The 20411-nt window shown below is 45.1% G+C and overlaps 1 protein-coding gene across 1 annotated transcript in view; it reads right to left on the bottom strand.

Annotated features, from left to right (window-relative positions):
• LOC311003777 (outer dynein arm-docking complex subunit 2-like) overlaps window positions 1-20343 on the bottom strand; it is a gene marked incomplete at both ends in the record, with an annotated part of 57733 nt that extends 37390 nt beyond the window's left edge. Inside the window, 10 exons of the mRNA XM_083995631.1 lie at window positions 5520-5745; window positions 5970-6158; window positions 10075-10189; window positions 12593-12654; window positions 12840-13020; window positions 17863-18017; window positions 18109-18219; window positions 18445-18678; window positions 19706-19915; window positions 20236-20343. Of these exons, the coding sequence (XP_083851757.1) occupies window positions 5520-5745; window positions 5970-6158; window positions 10075-10189; window positions 12593-12654; window positions 12840-13020; window positions 17863-18017; window positions 18109-18219; window positions 18445-18678; window positions 19706-19915; window positions 20236-20343 (1591 nt within the window). The remainder of the gene's footprint in view (window positions 1-5519; window positions 5746-5969; window positions 6159-10074; window positions 10190-12592; window positions 12655-12839; window positions 13021-17862; window positions 18018-18108; window positions 18220-18444; window positions 18679-19705; window positions 19916-20235) is intronic.
• Between the last annotated feature and the right edge of the window lie 68 nt (window positions 20344-20411).

The raw sequence follows: 20411 nt of genomic DNA, 5'->3' as shown, positions 1-20411 counted from the left end.
ACCCTACCACCGGTTAGGGCTGCAAAAGACACACGGTGGCTGTGCGGTGACAATTTCAAGCTGCACTGGCACGTGTCCCTCTGTGTGTGTGCATGTGTGTATTCATTGTGTGTGTGTCCTACTTGCAAACCATGCCTCAGCAAAGGGGTTACAGCTGCGAGCACACATGCTTCTGTAAGTTTGTTCAGATGAAAGTCGTGCGGGGCAGGCTCGACATTAAAAACCTGAGCATGAACCACACCACTCGACAGCCTTTCCGCCGCTCCAAAGGTCAGATTATATCCGACTATTAGTGGCTTGTGTAATGGATCTCGTTAGATCTTATTGCAGAACAAGGTTTTTTGCTTTCCAAAAAATCTCTAGCTTTGGAAAGTTTATTTTTTGGTTACATAAAAATTGAACATTTTAAGATTTGCGTACGTTCAAAGAGTTGTGTATTATGTAAAACTGAGCAAACGGGAACACACTATATGGAATACCACTGAGTGGCATGTGTTTTTTAGGACTGAGCTTTTTTTTCCTGTTTTATCTGCAGCAAAATCACTACATTATGTTTGTGGGCGGTTTTGGGGCTGAATCAAAAATAAAAGTAAATGTAAGCATAAATACTCTGGTGCAAGGGATGAATCTAAATTTGTTCAATGTGTGCTGTGGGCTCAAATCACAATGGTGTGCCACTTGAGGTTTCCCAAGCCACACTTTCAATTATTTCGGAGAGTCTTGTTTACGTCCATAATGAAGCAACAACAACATTACATCCTTCAGCTAAGCACACAAGGACTCTCTGCTCCTACACGTAATGAAGCCTTGGTAGAAACAGTAACAGCTCAGACGTCTGAGCCAACTAAAGGAGAGGAGATTTGGAAAAAACAATGAGGAGGTTTACAAGTGCTGTTTGACCATCTGGACAGTTTCCCTGGTGCAGTAATGTGTCACATCCCTGTTAACCTTTATGAGCAACACAAGATGCCAATACCTAACATGTCTTTTCTCTTTAAAACTTACATCTTTCCATTAATTCAGGTTTAGTTTTGAGGCAGCAGAGAAACTTTTGGCTAAAGTCCATTTTCTCAATTTCTGTCTCGTCTCGCCTCCTTATTTAAAACTCTCATCCTGTTCAGTGTTGGTTCCACATGTCAACATAGGAAGTGATGGGATTCCTTTGTCTGTCTCACAAAGGTGAAATGCCACTGTCAACTTGAGTAATCATCTTCAATAATATTTTCGAGCGCAGACATTTCCTGATCTCCGTCCAGCTGATCGTGTTTTCCCTCCAACCGCTCGTGCTCATAACGCACGTCGGAAGCAAAGCGGAGCTGAGGATGACCCCGACCCCCTTCTCCGTGTTACATGTGAGCTTAAAACATCGCCTTGCACATTTGTGTGGTTAGCAAACAGCCAAACAGCCAGCGAGAAGACATTCCCAGGATTTTCAAGCACAAAGATAAACAGTGGAAGGAAAGCAGATGAAAGATGAGGTGAGCCAGCTTGTGTTCGGGCACAAGAAGCAGCGCGGACCTACAGTATAAATCCTTCCCGCTGATTATAATCACATCATTTTGTGGGGAGAGGCAAACGGCGGTCCAAGATGTCAGCTCATCTCAATGCACCAGTGTTGAGGAGTTTATGCGAAACATTTGCCCTCAGGTTTTATATGGTTTTTAAATAGCATCCAAAACACCTCCAAAAGCAAACTCACATCCACAGGCTCCAGAAAACATGCAGCTCACTAGACAAGTCTCTTTTGTGAAAAGAGAGGATGCCTGAGAAGTGCCAGAGGCAGCATTTTTGCCAACCTCATAGCATGTTATTCAGACGTCGCCAAATAAGGTCTCCCGAAGCGCACAGCTAGGCTAAGATAAGCGTGTCTCTCTTTGCTGCCCTTTTTTTTTTCTCTGGCCTGCTCCTTCCCTCCCAGCTGGGAGCTCTGAGAATATAATACGCCACTTGTTAGATATTCCCTGACTGTGGTAACATGAACACTTGCCCCACGTTTGAAAACTGGATCGTGAGTTTTTGAGGTTTTTGCACTTCAGAGAGCTCCAGTGAGTCTTGACCTCCAAGAAGGGAGCCGGGGAACAAGCCGGCCCCCCTCATCCCCTCCTCTCCCCAGCTCAGGGAGGAGGGGGGGGGGGGCGTGCAGTCTGGGAGGGCTGCACATATTGTTGCATGTGTACACACACACGTCCTATCGCACGCGGAGGTGTCATGGTGTTAAGTGCGCTCAGTTGGACCGCTTCAGCCTGCAGGAGCTCGGCCTGAAATTCCCCCTGCGCCCAGTTTCTGACAGCCATTACGGCTCCATCAGCCCACTGCCCCCTTTTTTCCCAGCATTCCCATGTTTTAGACTCCGGCGTGGAGGCAAACTGCACAAACAGACAGCAGTGTTTAGCTGGGCCGAGGGGAAGTTGGTGAGGGAAGTCAAGGTAAACAACATTCCCTGCAGCCTCCAGCGAGCCAGAGACTGTTAAGCTGCTTTTCTGTGTCTCTGAAGAGGAAGAGGAAAAGAAGGGAGGGCAGCTCTCAAATCAGTGACTTTCAGAGGGGGGGAAAGTTTGAACGTCTGAAGCCTGAGCCTGAGCCTGTTCAACCTGAAGGATACGGCTTGGCGTTTCTGGTGTGGGCGTGAGGCTGAGAGGCTTAAGTCAGAGACTCTAAAACATTACGCTCACATGGATCTCAACAACATGGTAGTCATAACAGAGCAGGCAACACACAGCGCCTGTATCATCTGCTCACCACACCCACAACCTGAAGTCATGTTTCACACAAACCCAGAGGAAACTTCAAAAGTAAACCTGTGATGCTCTGCTTGGTTTTCACTCCCTCCCTTAACGTTTGTGTAATTGCTGCCCCCCACAGCCTCGCTGCACACTTTCACTCCTGCAGTCTGAGCATGTAAGTGGAAGGGGGGAATGAAAAAAAAAAAAAAAATTAAAACAAACAGTAACCGTGCCGGAGGAGAAGTGTGCTCATGGCAACAAAAGTGCAAACGTTTTTCTCATTTAGATTAGTTAAGGCCCAAAATACATACCAGGACCTGGCAAAAGCCACGCTCTGGAATACCCGAGGTTGAAAATTACCAATAATTACCATCCGCATTTTGTAATTTTCATCAATTTACTTCACAAAGCTTTTCTTATGAAAGAGCCTCTTTAATACAAATAGCTGGCTGAAGCTGTCTACAAGGATTTATGGTTTCAGCAAACAATCTCCAGTCCTTTGGAAGCAACGTAAAGCGCAGGGGGAAGGAATGTTGATTTTGTACATGACACAAAATGAAGCGCATCCGTATAAAACTGCGAGATACCGAGAGGGGATGTCAAATCAAATGTCCAGAGCAATTCATCTCCAAAACTAAAACGCTCTTTTCCCCGGTATGTGTTTCCTGTGAGAGCGAGCACCTGGGTCACTTTTCTTGAACAAGGCCTGATACGATCCAACGCATTCCACAGGTTTCTATCCAAACATGAATTTAAACAGGTTTTTTTGGGGTTTTTTTTAAGATGTTAAATGCTCGTTGCATTGAAACTAAATAACTGAGCGGACACAATTTGAATGTTTTGGTTGAGGCGGAGTAAAAACACTAATACAGGTCACTAATGTGTTTTCCAGTGTGAAATACTTTCTTTTTCGATTCTTAATTTCCCCCGTGAATCTCGGTGCGCGGGTCTACACACCATTATGTATGCTAGGGAGAGGAAGGTAAGTTTTTTAAAGCTGCTTTAGAGTCGGAGAGACCTTTGCTCGTTTCGAAACCGTATACTACACGTGGGTGAGCGTGTTTTTAGAGCTTCTCTACGGCACAGAAACACTTTTTAAAATACGCTTGTAATAATACGAGGGGAGCTCAAAAACTCACACAGGACCATAAATTAGACACAGGGTGCTATATCGATAAACCCTCTCTCTCCGATCCACTCAAAACTAATGGACATATTGTTTTAACACATTCTCTCCACCAGCAAGCTGTATATCACAGACTGAGAGAGCTGGAGATAGACAAGCAAGCTCTCCCCACACTGGAAATGTTTCCTCCGGGGTCATGCAGGTAAGTATCAGCCTCCCCCGACCAGACTGGCTGAGACGGAGGCCAGACTGAACAATGAGGCTGCCTGTGTTGTGTTTCCATGTCTGAGATTAGGAACAAATGCAATGCTGGTGCAGTTACGTGGCCTTTGGCAATTAAGCTCTTTAAAAGTCCAAAAATACATTATGGAGTAGTGTTGCAACTCTTAACTGGTACATTAATAAGGGCAAACACAGAGACAGATTAAAAAGGGTGGTATGTTTTGTGCACACACGCACACACACACACCCTAAGTCACACACAAACTCACACTAGAATTTCAAATATAGAAACACACATATGCACGCACACACTAACTGTGAGCAAGAAAGAGGACTTGTCCAGTTTTTGTCGTGGCTCAAACTACAAAAAGCACTCAGCTTAACGACTTTTGCAAATTGGACATAACTCTTTCGGAACACCCAATGTTCAGTCCAGCTACCAATTATGGCTAGTGTTGAACCACATACACTGTAACAGCAGATCAAGCTAAAGTATACCATTTAATGAACATGGGAAAAAAATATCTGGCTGCAATAGCATAACCACTTCATAATTTATATTGCAGTTGTTATTTAGGGGGAAAAAAAGGGGTTTAAAGTCACTGCGGCCACAAAAAGATTTCTCATGTGAAAGTCTTTGTATGTGAAACTTTGATTGAATTACAGCATGATAGCAATGTTTACCCCCTCCCCAAAAAAATGCTGAAATATGGGCATGTTACCATCTGTGACAAGACATCAGTTACGGGGTAATCTTAACATAAAATCTCTACGTCACTGTCAGCAGAGACAAACATAAACAGTCTCTGGAGCTGAGCATGGAAAGGCAAAACAATGCTTGTTTCTTCTTGTAAGTGCACCACCGCACAACTGCCATGATGAAGAGCGCTGGCGGATGTGGCCTTACAGAGAAGGAGGGGGGGGAAAAATGGACTATAAAAAAACATTGTTCTCTTTTTGCCTCGAACAGCTCTGACTAAACTCCTTGGCCTGCACCATATCGCTGCCGCATTCTGCCCTGATGTCCAGGAACAGCCCTTAGCAACAGTTACCCCCAGCTACAGCCCTTTGACTTGTGCTGTAATGGCATCTAGGGTCTACTGGAGAAATGGCACTTCGCACACACTGAGCTGTTTGCTTTTCTGAATTCCCATGACGGCTAGAAAGTGGAGTCATGTTTCCGCCGCCGAATAAAACCCACTTTGTTTCTGCTCCATCGGTCAAAGGCTCTGAAAATAGTCACAGCTTTTCAAAGTTTATTACTTAGTGTTTTTCGCACATTGCTAAAACAAGGGTGGTGGGAGGCCAAGGCACATTTTCCTCAATGTAATTATGCCGGATTTAGTCTCCAAAGCGCCGACTAAACTAGATAAATAACCGCTGTGTTAATTATCTATAAAGAAAAATGAGTGAGGAGTCAGATATCCTGCTACAAAGGCTCTAAAAACTGACCTTGACCACTCCTCTGGCGTGCATGGTGATGCAGTTGTTTGGATCCTTGGACAGCTGATACAGGGCCATGGCCGTGCTCTGGTGGACGGCGCCGTCCTTGGACCTGAGGTAGCGCACCAGAGGGGCCACGGCACCGGCTTCACCGAAGGCCGCCCTGTTGCTGCCCCACATGCAGCACTGGCTGACGGCCTCAGCGAGGTGCCGACGCAGCCGGTCATCGGTCTGTGGAGAGGAGAACAGTCTTTACTATGCAGAGAACGAGCTCAGTAAGAGACTCCTGGCAAAATCTACCAGCGTTCTTCTCATTAGTTGCATTTATGCTCCGTTGAGTTAGACAACGCCAACTAAAAATACACCGTAAAGACAGTTTCTTTGTATATTGACAATAACCGCAGTGTTCCCGAATAGTACAACCTTGTTTGTTTCCAGCGATGAGGTGTACTTACTGTGTTAGTCAACTTGGCCAGGAGTGGGACAACCCCATAATCAGTGAGCACTGCCAGGTTCTCCTTGTCTTTGGCTATTTTGGCGATGGCGGCGCAAATGCTCGCCAGGACCTCGATGTTTGTTGACTTCAGTAAATCAATAATCAGCCCCAATCCACCGACAAGGGAGCGCACCATTTCCCCTGCATCCTGCAGTCAAAGAGACTCCTATTAGCTGCTGAGGAGGGAGGTGGTGTAATGAGGTGGTGATGAGGAAAAAGAGGAGGCATTTAAGCGAGGGAGACAAAACAAAGGATTCTAAATAAGTACAAACAAACTATCCTCATCAGCTCAGGCAACAATCATTGTCTCATTAGTGAAAACCGAGCCGAGGAGCTATGTTTAGCTTTCCCAAACTCAAAACACCCTCACAGCTGTGTTTTGAATTCTTCGTGATCGCGCAATAAATCCGACATGTTCGTCAACCTCTGCTCTCACCCCACCATGTCATAATGAGGACGAAACGTAGCATTTAAAGCTTAGCAGTGACATTTAAACCTTTCGCCCCGGGCTGACACAGTGTGTAGACTCGACGTTTCATGGTTTGTATTCATGGCACCAGCTGGTACCACAGAGACTCCGGGCCACTTATGGGGCAATGCCTACCAAAACCGAGAGGCTGTTAGGGAGCGCACAGGGAACCACAGCGGAAGAGCTGGCGGAGACACCGGCTTTAGCATGGCTTGGCACAACAGGCCACTGTTTAAAATCACAACTCACCGTATCGGCCGCCGCAGAAGAATACATGAAGGTGGCTGAGCCTGTAATGTTCAGTGCTTTGAAAATAGAACTGAAATTCTGCACCCCCCCAAAAAAAGCATACAATTATGGATCTCTGGATGGAAATCACAAAGCATGCTTAATTTGAGTTCATTTCGACATCAATCTACTTGTCAAGAGCTGATGAATGCCGCAGTACTGTGGAGTGGGCGCAGCGATCACAGAATTTATTATGTGCACTGAACAGTTGTTCTTCGATGTACAAATTATGGGATTTCATCAATGCTGCACTGAATGGGAAAAAAAAAAAAAAAAAAAGCGAGAGCAGCTGATTTACAGGTTTAGTGTTCAGCTACTTTGGGGGAGTGTGATGTACTGCTGTGTTCTCCTCTATAACAGAGAGCTCACAGCTGAGATCAGGTCAGGGTTGCGGTGTATGGGCCCTGTGATGCTGTGCCAGAGGATGAGCCATGCGGGCAGTGCAGGGCTGGGGGTTTGGGGGGGGCACGGGCTGGGGTGTGTGTGTGTGTGTGCCGGGGCCAGGAGCTGACCCCCCGACACACAGGAAGCCCTTCCTCAGGAATACTGATGACGGCTGGCCGGGAGTCCCTGCGACAGAGGAAGCTCTCTCAAGCCACCAGCTGCGATAGACTAGCCAGAATCTCTTTCATGGCCTGGACGGGCCCCCAGATCCGAAAACCACAGCATTATGAGGCTGCACACGGAAAGGTCTTTCTCGCTATCCCTTCTCTCTCTCTCTCCCCTCCTCTTACTCAGGATGAAATGAAATAGAAAACACATTATCTGGTGTGCGTGATCTCAGTGCCGAGGGGAGCAGGGCCAAGCTCTGAATGGCAGAAGCGTGCCCTGACCCTTTTCTCCGGAGCAATCAGGCTTCTATAACATACATGGCTACTATGTAAAGGAAAAATAAATCAAGCATCTCAATGTGCCTCTGCATCCAGGCAAATTAATGATACACCCCATTACGTGTGACTGAGAGGGTTGTGTTTCCTTGATTGGAGAACAACGATAATTGAATGATTCACTGCTAAGTCGACTTGTTTGGTGCTGCTGAGCGAGTCGAAGTCGCTGATCTGCGAGCGTCTGTCTGTGTGGAGAGGCAGCACAACTGTACGGAGCATCCACCAGATGCATTTATACCACAGCTCTTTCATAAATCCACTATGGAACTGCTAACTGGAACCACATGGGGGTTTTTATCTAAATAACGACTGCACCGAAGCAGCTGTATCGGGTTCCTCCACTCGATGGGCAAAGAGCACTATTTAGCTCTTGTCGTTGCCCCTGTCTCAGAAAAATCACCCAAAAAGCATGTTCATGAATTTCCCACAAAATTGGCACACTGACGTCCAGACAAACATTGTCAAACTTTGTTAGCGCTCACTAGTGGGTCTGCAGTCCCCCTTCTCCCTCCATATGGTTGCCATGCATCATTTTTGCTACACTTCTGGGCCAGAGAAATTCCAGCCAGCACAAAAAAAAAAAAACTCCTCGCCCCCAAGACACCTGCCTGGACCCAATATATGTTTAAACTTAGCCAGATTGTCCCACTGACAAGCTGTTTACCTTAATCACAGCGATAATCTAATAGAACAACATTACGTTTGTAGCTGGAAATGATACAAGCGCCCAGGAGATCAAAGATCTGCTGATGTGTAACTGAAATTAGAGTTGGAGGGTAATAGTAGGAGACCTGTGATGATGGCATGAAGACATTCATAATACAAGACTCCACTAACTCAGCATTGCACCTATAACAATGTCAGGCTTGTTGCTAAATGAAACCAAACCCCCTCGTTTCTTCAGCACCAAGTGACATGGCTTGAGGACATACGTCAGACCTCACACTGCTCCCTCCGCAGAGACAAAGAGTTTTATGTAACTGTTTACTTATGCAGAAATAGTGACCGTGACCAATGTATAATGATTTGCAAAAACAAGTGGAGTTTTTTCTTCTTTTTATATAATGGAAACATGTGCCAAGTTTATGGGCCGACACCATTTCATTCTACGCATAGTTGTATCTAAAATTATATAAGAGGCATGTTGTGGCTTTCTGAAGCCACTTGTGCAGTGTTTTCATTAGAGGGGTGGGATCACAGGAACCATGGGCTACCCAGCGCTCCATGCCTGGATTGTGTGCCTCTCTAACTAGTAGCATGTTGAGAGAAGATTTTCAACTGGGAAATCAAAAGCCATGCCACAGGATATTACTCAGTCTTTCTCTCTGCGTTCTTCCCAATTCGCCGATCCCAGTGTGCCAAGGAGGCTTCTCTGCTTCATATTAGCCCGAGGTTCATGTAAGCCTCCTCTAACACAGGCCTGCCCCGGCTCACCTCCCAGCAGCGGCAGGCTGGAGGAAAAGCTTAAGAGACAAGCATGGTGATATAAGAAGGCTTCTGTTTTGTGAGCGGGATAACCCTTTATTCTGAAACAACACGAACTCTGCACCACTCTTTGATTTTCCAGACCGTCTGTGTGCCTTTGGTGGGTTTCACTTGCACAGACCAGGACCACCATCAGGGGGAGTCGGGGGGTGCACACATGACCCCTGCCCAAGTAAATACAAAGGTCATGCAAAGGTCTATGGTTTTCCCTTCAGTGGGATCAAGTATGAGAATGTTCTTACTGACTTATATGCCTGACAATATAATTTATACGCATTTTCATGTATAAATAATAACATCTGAAAAGTGAATGTGAAGCAGACAGCTACAATGGCTGCCGGTCAAGATCAACTGCTTGTGCAAGTGGATAGCATTCATTTAATTTAGAAAAAAAAATGAATTTTGACTCAGAAGCTGAGTGTTTGCTCCCTCAATCCGCATGAATATTGAAAAATATTTTCAGACTCAGAAGAGCTTGTCCTGAAGAAGCACAAAGACAATCTCTACCAGAGCTATTGGCAAAAGAGAGCACAAAGAAACTTAAGAAAACACAGGGGAGAGCCGAACTGTCCAACCAGTGTGCTATCTATCCAACTGATTGGTTTTGAATATTTCCAGGCCATAGCTGTGCTGCGGCTGCAGAGAGGGAGGAGATGGTCAGGGGAGGGAAGGGAGAGCAGCTGAGGAAGAGAGGGATGTTGGAGAGGAGGAGCGGGGCAGCGGCCAACATGCTGCTGCAGGAGAGCCAGCGAGGTGAGATTGACAGCGGCAAACAACCGAGGATGTGATGTGGACGAGGGGCTCGATTTGGAAAATTCTGTCCCACATAATTGCTAATGGCTGGTCTGGCACAGATACCGGACTGAAGAAGAAGAGGAAGACACATCTATGTTAATTCATATAGAGGGAGGAAATGATCCAAACTGGACCGGTACCTTTGCATTCTCAATGCATGGACACAGGGCCCACGCAGCACTGGACTGGACCTCTGGACTGGGGTTTTTCAATAAAGACCAAACCAAACGGACTCCATCAAGCTGGTCAATGATTCTGCAGAGAGAGAGAGAGGGAGAGAGACAGAAAACAGGTGTGAGACAGGAGGGAAAGGAACAATCAAACAAAGATTAAACAAAACCAAAAAAAAACATTAGGTTGAGGTTTTATTAAGAGCCTTCAAAATTGAGGGATTAGGACGCGTGATTTATTTTTTCTTCTTCGTCTGTGCAGCAGCAGCTCAACACAACAAGAGCCAAGCAGGTTCAAAGCATCGATCGATTTCAACAATGTCTTTTCATCACAACTTCAGTCCTGCTCATTTCCTCTCCAGGTCTATAAACCCACCCACCGTCTGCTCGCTCAAATCGCTCTCCACGGGGAAAGAGCTCGGCGATGCTCGGGCCAGAGGTTAACGTGCATACATCTGCGTATAGTGCTTCATACATGGATCTATAAATAGCAAGTGAGACAAACTTACACTTTATGTTGGTGGCTTGTTTTTCAACCAGAGCCAAAAAGAGGACCTCTTTCCAAATCAAACAGAGCCAGAGACAGGTCGCTCTGTATTTCATAGAGTCTGAGTGAAGTTTACTTAAGCATGAGCTGTATTTCATGCTGTATACATGACTGTAGTCAAAACTGCAGTCAGGGTCTGGGAACCCAAAGAATTACGCCACAGTGCACCCGTTGTCTGGTATAAATAACATGTAACGTGTTCCCCATGTGTGCTTCCACCAACAAGGCCGACATTGAATGCTGTCATAATTACTTAAACACTCCCTAATCACAGTATCTCCGTGACTGGCAACGAGCGAACACTCATCAGGGACGTCCCCTGCGCCATCTGTCTTCCGTTTGCACATAAATCAGTCTAGAGGGATCATAACATCAGATTCCAGTGCGCGGGGCCTCTTAAATCCGGACCAAAAACAAAAGTGAAGCGTCATATCATCCGCCAAAACAGCTCCATCTTAGCATGAAGCAGGTATGAAACAGATTAGCAATGAAGTTGCAGCTGACAGTGATGGATTAGAGGAGGAGACCACAAACCCTGGAGGCATTAGACAACGTGTGTTCACTCTTGTAGATACACGGGGATTCATCGGGGGAAGTGTTATGTCATTAACCACACATTGCCTACTGGTTGAGAATAAAAACAAACATATGAGTATTTCATGGAAAACTTGAAAGTGATCAGTGCTTGTTTCTGGGCTTTCAGTAGTTATGGATGACCTGAATCAGTATGATGATGAGGGAATGATTGCCCTGATCAACAGAGGGTGGTATTTGAGAAAAAAAAGAAGAAGAAAAAAAGGTTTTTGTTGGTTAAAAATGAAGTCATGTTAACTGACAGGAAGGCTGTAGCTGTAGCATGGTATTGTGAATTCATCAGCGTGATATTTGTCAGCTAACCAAGCACCGTCAAAACACTGGGAATCTGAAAAACAGCTCTGGCCACATTGGGTTGGAGCATGAAACAATCAAAGGAAAGTGGTGTTCATTGCTCAGCAAACTTCTGTACACACACTGTTCATGTCCCAGAATAAGCCATCACCACAAGCGGCCATTGAAATCTAAACTTTAGTGTAAAGAGAGAAAAGATTACAAGGTCCGGTCCAAATATATATACATATAATATACCGTGAGAAAACACAGAGAACATGTTGAACCAGTCTGAAACACTTCTCCTCTTGTGTGAAGTTTACCACAGTTGGTGGCTTTATTTTGACATGCTTCACTTTTTATTCAACCCCTTGTTTTCTTGCCCACAAACAAATGTAATAGGGCTCATATGATAGCATTAACAGCTAACTAGCAGTGTGAATTCAGACATTAAGCTGTATTTGTGTCCAGTGCTAATTAAGAATGGTCTTGTATTCCATAACAGCCTTGTAAAAGCAGATGGAAGGCACAGTGTTGTGCAGTATTGTCGAGGGTGAGGTTAAACGAACACAGAACAAAGCCTGCTCTGCACTGTGGTTCACTGTGTTTTCCCAGCCATGTAGTCTTGGACAGGGCAGGGCTTTAGGTATGTTCATCTGACCAGCTCGAGTCTCGACAGTGACCGCAAAGCTATAGTAAAACACTGGGAATTAAACCACAACCATATTTAACACAGCAGGTACAATAAACAAAGCCTTTAAAATCTGCCATTAAGCCGGAGGATGAAAGAGGAGCCTACCTGCGTAATTACAAATTAAAAGAACATAGATTTCTCCGAGCATCAGCTCATGACAGGTTAATAGTACAGCAGTTGGTGTCATTCCCTTGTCAAAACATATGACATCAAGACATGGCCAAGAATATGTGTTTAGAGCTAATTCAGTAATGACAGTGAGTAGGCCACTAATCGCATTTTAAGAGACACCTCACATGGGGCCGTTTGCCTTGTGTAAACCAAAGTGTGTTGGCTGGTTGGACGTAGTGGGAGAGAGAGAGAGAGAGACAGAAACCTACGCCATGTTATCCTTGTCTGTGGCACAGGCACCCACCGCCCTCGTTACATTCACCAGCAGCGCCTGCGCAAACGACATGAAAATAAAAAAGACACACAATCATAAACTCATCTGTTAAAGGGATACTTCAACAATCAAAAGGTAATGAATCTACTCCTATGACTATAGGGATTATGGCAATGGGCGAATTTGCCAAAAATATTGAACTATCCCTTTAAATGTGACAGGGCTGAGGAGGTTGAACATGCCTCGTTTGTTCCAACCAGCAGGTTAACCAGCGTCTTGATGCCTCCACACTTGTTGATGATGGACTTGCCCTCAGCTATCTGGGCGAACTCTCCCAGGGCGCCCACCACATTCACCAGCACCTCCTCAGGCTGGTCGTTGAGCAGGCGGACCAGGGTCTCTAGGGCTTTGGACTTCTGAAACCTTCCAAGAGTGGAGAGAGAAGGAACAGAAGCAGAGGTCAGAATAATTAAAGAGGAACAATGCAGGATTTGTAGCTTAATTTTGCTACATTTTTATCTTAATTAGACTTTGGAGTAACTGTGATGGTTTAATAAATGACTTGTAAATTGTTCCAGGGAGAACGGAGGCTCTTCCACCTGTCTCTTGGTTGAAAACAAACCTTGTAAGATCAGAGCCTCTGACCCAGTGTCCCAGCTCTGCAGCACCGCCACAGAAATGCGCCTCGTAATCTCTTGTTTATGACAGATAAGACTAAATAAGCACGTTGTAACATTGTGTATCATATATAACGTTATGTTCCACTCTATTGATTGATTTCTCGACGGCTTTGTTGTAAACAAATGCACATGGCCAGGATGAGGGTCAGCAAGACAGCTGAAAAGCAACCGGATTTGCATAGTTCCTCTTTAATCACTTCACATTGATTAATTTATAGAAAACAAGAAAAGGTTGAACATGCTGATGTAGCTGTCATATGTACTGAATGCATTTTATAAATCTGACCGTGTGGTGGCACTAGAGAGAACCACAGTCCCCAGACTCTTTAGGATGCATCACCTGGGAACCATGAAAGTCTATACTGTATCAGACTCAGTGCCAGAGTTCATGTCACTTGCAGACAGACAAACAGACTGACAGACCAACGCTGCCACAGCTGGAGCCGCAGCACTAATGCTATCAGCAGCGTCAGTGGCAGGTAGCAGTTATGGAGCTCTCAGCCTCAGGGGCACAGATGTCTCACTGTGTCCCAGCGGTGCGAGCAGTTTTCCCACGACTGCTCACAGTTGTCCCTTGTACGTACTTGTGCACAACTGAAGCTTTGCTGTGGCTTGGAAGCTCTCCCTCCCTCTTTTGCCATGATTTTGCCTTGTTTGCCAGCGCTATAGAGTGGTAAACTATAGTAAACATTTAAAAGGGATATAACGCGGTCGAAAAAAACCTCAACAAACCTCTGATGTACAGTTAAGTTCTACGACTGTTTTTATTCACAGTTACGGTTGCTGGCATCATGGTCCGTAAGCTATTGTAGATGGCCAAGGTCATTTGGTTTTGGTCAGGGTCCACCGACAGACAGCCTATTCTTGCAAGTGAAAACACTGCTAATGAACAGAGAAGCTGCCAAAGTTAACTTCAGTGAAATTCACCATAAAGAAAAACAATGGTTTTCCTATGCCATCACTGAAGTGTCATCTGCAGTTGACTACAGTAGAATTATCTTGTAATAACAGACATAACTTTTGATAAATGAATGGTAAGTCATGTCTATTTTTGTTAAGCCAGTCCCAACTCAAGTAATTACGTGATGGCAGGAGTAGCGTTACACGAAGCTGCCTGAAGCGGCTCCTACTGCAAACACTGGGCTCCGCACAACTGGAAGCTTATTAAGGCCTGTCAGAAGACACAGGAACCACAGTGAGGCTTCTGTGCAGCAGATTTCTATGATTGATTGTCTGCCTTTTCCTCTCCCCATTCATCTAGCACTAGTCACACGTTCAACCAAGAGTGCAGAAAGCTTAAATACTGACTGACTAACCAGGGTTGTTACAGGCCGGCCCAAGTGAGAGTAAAACACTTCAGGGAGCAGGAGAGAGAGAGAGAGAGAGACGCTCGATTAACCTGAAGTTTAACAGACAGCTCGATGTGTCTGACACAGAACAGGCCGAGCCGTGAATAACTTGGGTGAGCACGGGAGTTTTGCGAGGCAAGGAGAAGGAGAAGTATCATTTGGAGGGACAATTATGGTCTGCTCATCATAGGACTGGAACAGAGGTAAGATGGAGGGGTAGTCAGTAATTGGAAGCAAACCCCACAATCTTGACCCTAAACATTACTGCTCTGGCAAATAAGAGTCCGAGACTTGGCAGCTGCGACTTTCCATTGCAAAGTTGTTCACTCGCTCCTTTGTCAAGGCGTTTTACAGCATTTCTGTGTCTGTAACACCTCCGTACACACAGGCCCCCTCGCAACCACATATCGATACATCCATTAATTATGTTTCAGTGTTTCCAAGCAGGACTTATACAAAAAGGTAGTGCATACAGTACAGCACGCTGCAACCTTGGCACAGGTATCTCATCTGTGTCATGTAAAACGATACAACTAACATAAGCTCATGTGGTATTTCAACAAACATGCTTTAGGTTATGAATGTAATTATATTTCAGGGCATCGATCATCTCTCATTCTGATGCGTCATTAATCATGAAAATGGTTAACACATGCCGCTACTTGTCTTGAGTGGAGGTGCCCCCCCCCACGGCCCACACCCCGACCCCTATACTGTCCAGACCACGCTACTCATCAGTCACATAAAAGAGGAGAAAATCATGTTGTTTGCAGTGGGCAGCGAGGTCTGTTTCATTTGACCGTGTACTTAATGAAAGAAAAGAGGGAAATATCCACTCTCTGCCTGCCATTATTGCTGCAGCAAAACTGTATTCCAAAATGATTTTCATTTCGGTACACCACTCAGCCTGTGATTGATTCTGAAATGAGCGCATGCCCCTAAAACCCTGTCACCATTAGCAGCCTTTCCTTTTTGACAGTAATGGCTCAGTCACTTCATTCCAAGCTTTTGCCTGACCTCGACATTTTAAGTGATTCAAATAAGCCCGAGAGAGTACGAAAAAACAGATCCACTTACACATTCAAGTGTGCATTAAAAACATTTGCTGTGCATCATGCTGGTTTCCTCCTGATGAGGAGGCCAATTTTCACCTTCATTCACACCCAACTTCCCACATCGTCCAAAAAAACAAAATAAAAACATAACACACAGAAAGAAAAACCCTCCACAAAATGAGAACTCACTTCGTATTGCGGCCCTTTGGGGAAGCTCACTAACATACCACTGTGACATGTTAAATTTAGAGTTGTGATATTTTGTGTTTGTTAATGAAGTGTCACTAAATGTGCTTCACATGTGATTATAATTATTTCTATTATTGCTATTATCAGTGGTAGCATAACTGTTTTACATCGCAGCGGTGTGACAAGTCATTACGTATGGCACAAGGCCTGTGCTGGCAGCAAGTGTATTAAGCTGCCACATTACTCATGGCCAGTGCAGTTAACTTGTTTTATCATCACGCCAAGCTGCAGTCAGAAGGGCTCCTTAGCTATGCCACTGCTGTTGTTTTTATAACTGTTCTTTCTTTTTTTTTCTTTTTTTTGTTAAAAAATTATTAATAAGCCATTTTAAAAGTTCAATTTTCTAGTATGAAAAAAGAACTGTCCGTCTAAGTAATGGCCATGCTGTTCTGTTAATAATGATAAATAATCAGGGTTTCCTTCATGACATGGGTTAAATAGACAGCGATCTGTCCATCCTGCTTTGAAGGAATGTTATCGTCATGCTTCTGCCTCTGCACAGGAATCCTCGCTTAACTCAATGTGGCAGCAGACACTCAGTTCCAGTTGGGAGGACTTAACTTAGACTTTAAATGTAGGATATCATTCTGTCAGTTATGAAATATGACGTGCAGAAAGATCCGCGTGTGTGCTACCGAGCGCTTTTCTTGTTATTTTTAGAATTCCACTGCAATTTGAACTACACAGCATTTCTGAGTCAGAGGAAAAACATTTTCACATAATCTCACCTCAGCTAAAATCCGTAAACCTCAAAAACAGCCTTTATCATAAAAATGATTAAAAGACAACGTCTTGTAACGTACTGTGCTACGCTGCAGAGGGTGAGACAGAGAGAGGGGTTTCGAATTGATTAATATGTTACCGAGGTATTAAATCACTGCATGTTTTCATATGTTATATCCCCAGCCTCACACCGAATAAGAAAATAAACACAGCTTAATCATTCTTTCAAGGGAGCACTGGAGGAAATGTATGGGTCTGCCAGGGCACAGTCTTGGGGCATTATTTATTTTAAAGGGGAAAAAAATACTGACTTAAAAATCATCTGACACTACAGTGCAAAGTCAAGAACCCTTCCAGAAATGTCACCGCTGAAAGGACCAAGCTAACTGACACTTAAATAAACCTCCGCTTTACATGACAAATGATTAAAGGCTCTGTCAGCCCGCGTCTTCTGACATTAGAAAATCACCGTCTCTCCGGGCTGATTCTTTCAGTATGCCTGCGATTGGTTCAGGACTAACAGGCCCTGACTAACATATCACTGGAGTCTATAAAATCAGCACGTTCACTTCAGCTTTTGTTAACGGTGGAAAAGGCAGAATTCTAGCGGCGAACGCTCGCATAAAAGATCAGAGTTAATAGGATCCGTACAAAAACTTTACATTTAATGCAAATAATCACTTCAAACGGACACAGTGGTAAAAAAAAAAGAAAGGCAGACATGACAACAGCATGCAAATGGAAAAAGTTACACAGCCGGTGATGAATGAACGCGAGACCCCATAAAAGTAACATATGTGATGATGGCATGACGACGCTAATGCACGCAAGAGGACTGAGCCCTCGTGTTCGGTATCCTCTGCTGCTATTAATATATATTCACATTCTATAACCACGTCAGCTTAGAAATCCTATTTTCCTACAGTTAAGGGCACATGTGGGCAAAATTGCTAATTGCTATTAACCCCCATCTACTGTACACTGAAGCTCATTAGATTGCCGTCCTCCCACGCAGCAAGTGATTTGTCAAAGTCACACTCGTCTGTTCGGCACTAATTACACACATGTAGTCATACATCTGAAAAGATATGGACACAATGTGTTTCTGTATCTCTGCTGTGTTCGCTTCGGTGGCGTGTTTCTGTGTGTGCGTGTGTGTGGGTGTTTTAATGAGAGGTAAAAAGGTGAGAGCCCCGAGTCCAGTTATACTTAGCAACGTTCTCCACGCTGATGGAACATTTCCAGATGGCCCCGGTGGCGGCGGCCAGGAGCTGCTTGTTGTTCACCTTGGCCAGCAGCGAAACCAGTGGCTGCAGACCGTTGTATGTGCGCACCAGGTCGCGGGTTTGCTTGTCCTCTGCACACTGCAAAGCAAAAGAGAGGGGCCTTAAAAATCTGTCAAATATTATTCCGGTTCATTCTGCATAAGCGTGTAAAAGTGTGGAAAACAGGCACCTTGAAGATTGCACTGGCACAATGCATTTGTAGCTCGTCGTTGTCACTGTTCAGGTTCTTGACCAAGTCTTTAACCATGCCCTCGGTCTGAATGGCAATCCTGTAGCTTTCCTGTAGTGACACACCAATAGAATAAGAATAAGAATAAGAATAAGAATAAGAATGACTTTATTAATCCCCAGAGGGAAATTCATTTCGTCTGTCAGCTCATCTACCATTTGCACAAGAACTAAAAAGCCTGATGGCTGTAGAGGAACCACAGAAACATGAATGCTTTAAATTACAGCACATGTGCTCCAGTGCTGCAGGATTTATTTCCCGGGCCGCCCTCCTCACCTCTGAGGCACACTCCTGCAGGGTGCCCACCACGGGGATGAGCATGTTCTCGTCTCGGGACTTGAGCAGTCGTCCCAGCAGCGGGGTGCCTCCGGCCCTGTGGATGGCCTTCTTGTTCTTGGTGCTCTTGCTGCAGCTCCACAGCGCCAAGACGCCGCAGCGGGCCACCTCTACGTCCCTCTCCTGGTTTGGAGTCAGCGTGTCTAAATTCCAGCTCACGTCCAGCAGCTTCACCTGATTGGAGAGACACAAGGTAAACAAACACACACGTGGATAAACACAAACATGAACTAACATGTGTGCAGAGAGCAGGCGGACCACATGCGTTTCAGCAGAAAACCTCCCACACACACACCATTTACACAAACTTGATGAACTTGACATAAATTCTAAAGCTCTGAAAAGTCTCTTTCTGGATTGGGGTGATAATGTTTGGTGTCAAGAGGGGAATAGCAAGTTGTTGGCTGTGATTAAGGGTATAATTAAAACTCTATTACCACCGGAGTCTGCACGGATGAAAAAGCCAGAGATGTTAGGAGTGGAAAACTGTCAGGATAGATGTTAATGTTAGGCCTGAAAATCCCAGTGTGACGGTTTATGGCCATCATTCAGTGTTCTAATCCATCGTTCCTGGCCAGTGAGACGGAGTAGGCAAAGCTATTACCCACAGCGCAGTTCAAAGGTGGTCTTGTAGCATAGCATGAAATTAATCTGCCTACGTGAGTGACTCGCACATGAGAACATCCGATTTGGGGCTGAGGAAAATATACAAGGCATGCAGGCTTTAATCACAGGTCCCTCTGTCAACAAACATGAATGCAGGTCAGAGGATGTGAAGGACATTCTATCTGTTTTTTAGCACAGCACCGTCTCTGGGGCCCTTTTTAAAAGTGGATGGGCCACTGTCTGGCATCTGCTCCACAGGGTGAAAGGGGGGCATGGGCGGATGATTGATTCGCTGTTCATCGAAACACTTCTGCAAAGTCTGAAAATGTGCTTTACGCTCTAAGTGAAAGACAAATAATAATCATAACAAAACCATCCTTCTTTTTTTTCCTCAAACCTTCCAAGGTGTCTGTGGTTTAGCACCAAATGCCTGCACTAAATCAACAACACAGCTGACACCATCATGGATTGCAGGGATAACATTTTTTTTTTTCAATAACACAAAAACAGAAAGATCAGGTTCTGGTGTGTAGTTTTCTCTGCTGCACTCCACGCTGGCAGCACAGAGATCACGTTTCTCTCTCCTCAAACTCACCAGTTTCTTTATGCCGCCGTAGCGCCTGACGGTTCTCCTCGCCCGGCGGAACCGGGCCACGTTTGCGATGGTCTCGGCGGCTAAGGCCTTGAGCTCCTTCACCGGCGAGTCCAGAATCCTCACGATGTTCTGCAGGCCGCCCATGTCAACGATGGTCTGACGAATCTGCACGTTGTGACTAATCTTTCTCAGTATTTTCAGTGATCCGATCTAAACACAAACACACACATACAGAAAAACATCCACAGTTAAGTATGATAGTTTATAAATGATAGTTTAGTTGGTGGAAACTGTGTCCGTGCCAACATAAAGCACCCGACTAATAATAAATAATAATGATAAAAGCAGGTTTGAGACGCCCCCACACGTCATTAGGCAAACTGGAGAGTAATTGCTACCCTGTGTCTTCAGAGGGACACTCTCTCTACCCAGTGCGAGTGTTTCTGTAACTAAAACACAGGCTGGCACACACGGCCGGCTCTGTTCATGCCTGCAGGCCATCCAGGTCCAGCTTTGGCACAGCTACTCACTTTGCATTTGACTTCATCTGTATCCAGCAAGTTAATGAGGACTTCAAGGCCACCTACGTCCCGGATGGCCAGCTGGCACGTCTCCTGCATCAAATCAAAGTCCATCATGGCGCAAAGAGTGAGCACAGTGGCTGTCTGGTCGCCTGCCTGAAATAATAACGGCAAAACATGAATGA

This window comes from Trachurus trachurus (genome assembly GCF_905171665.1).
Source record: "Trachurus trachurus genome assembly, chromosome: 20".
In the NCBI taxonomy this organism is placed as follows: Eukaryota; Metazoa; Chordata; class Actinopteri; order Carangiformes; family Carangidae; genus Trachurus; species Trachurus trachurus.
Note: the sequence above shows the minus strand (reverse complement) of the source record. Positions and strands in the feature narration are given on the sequence as shown.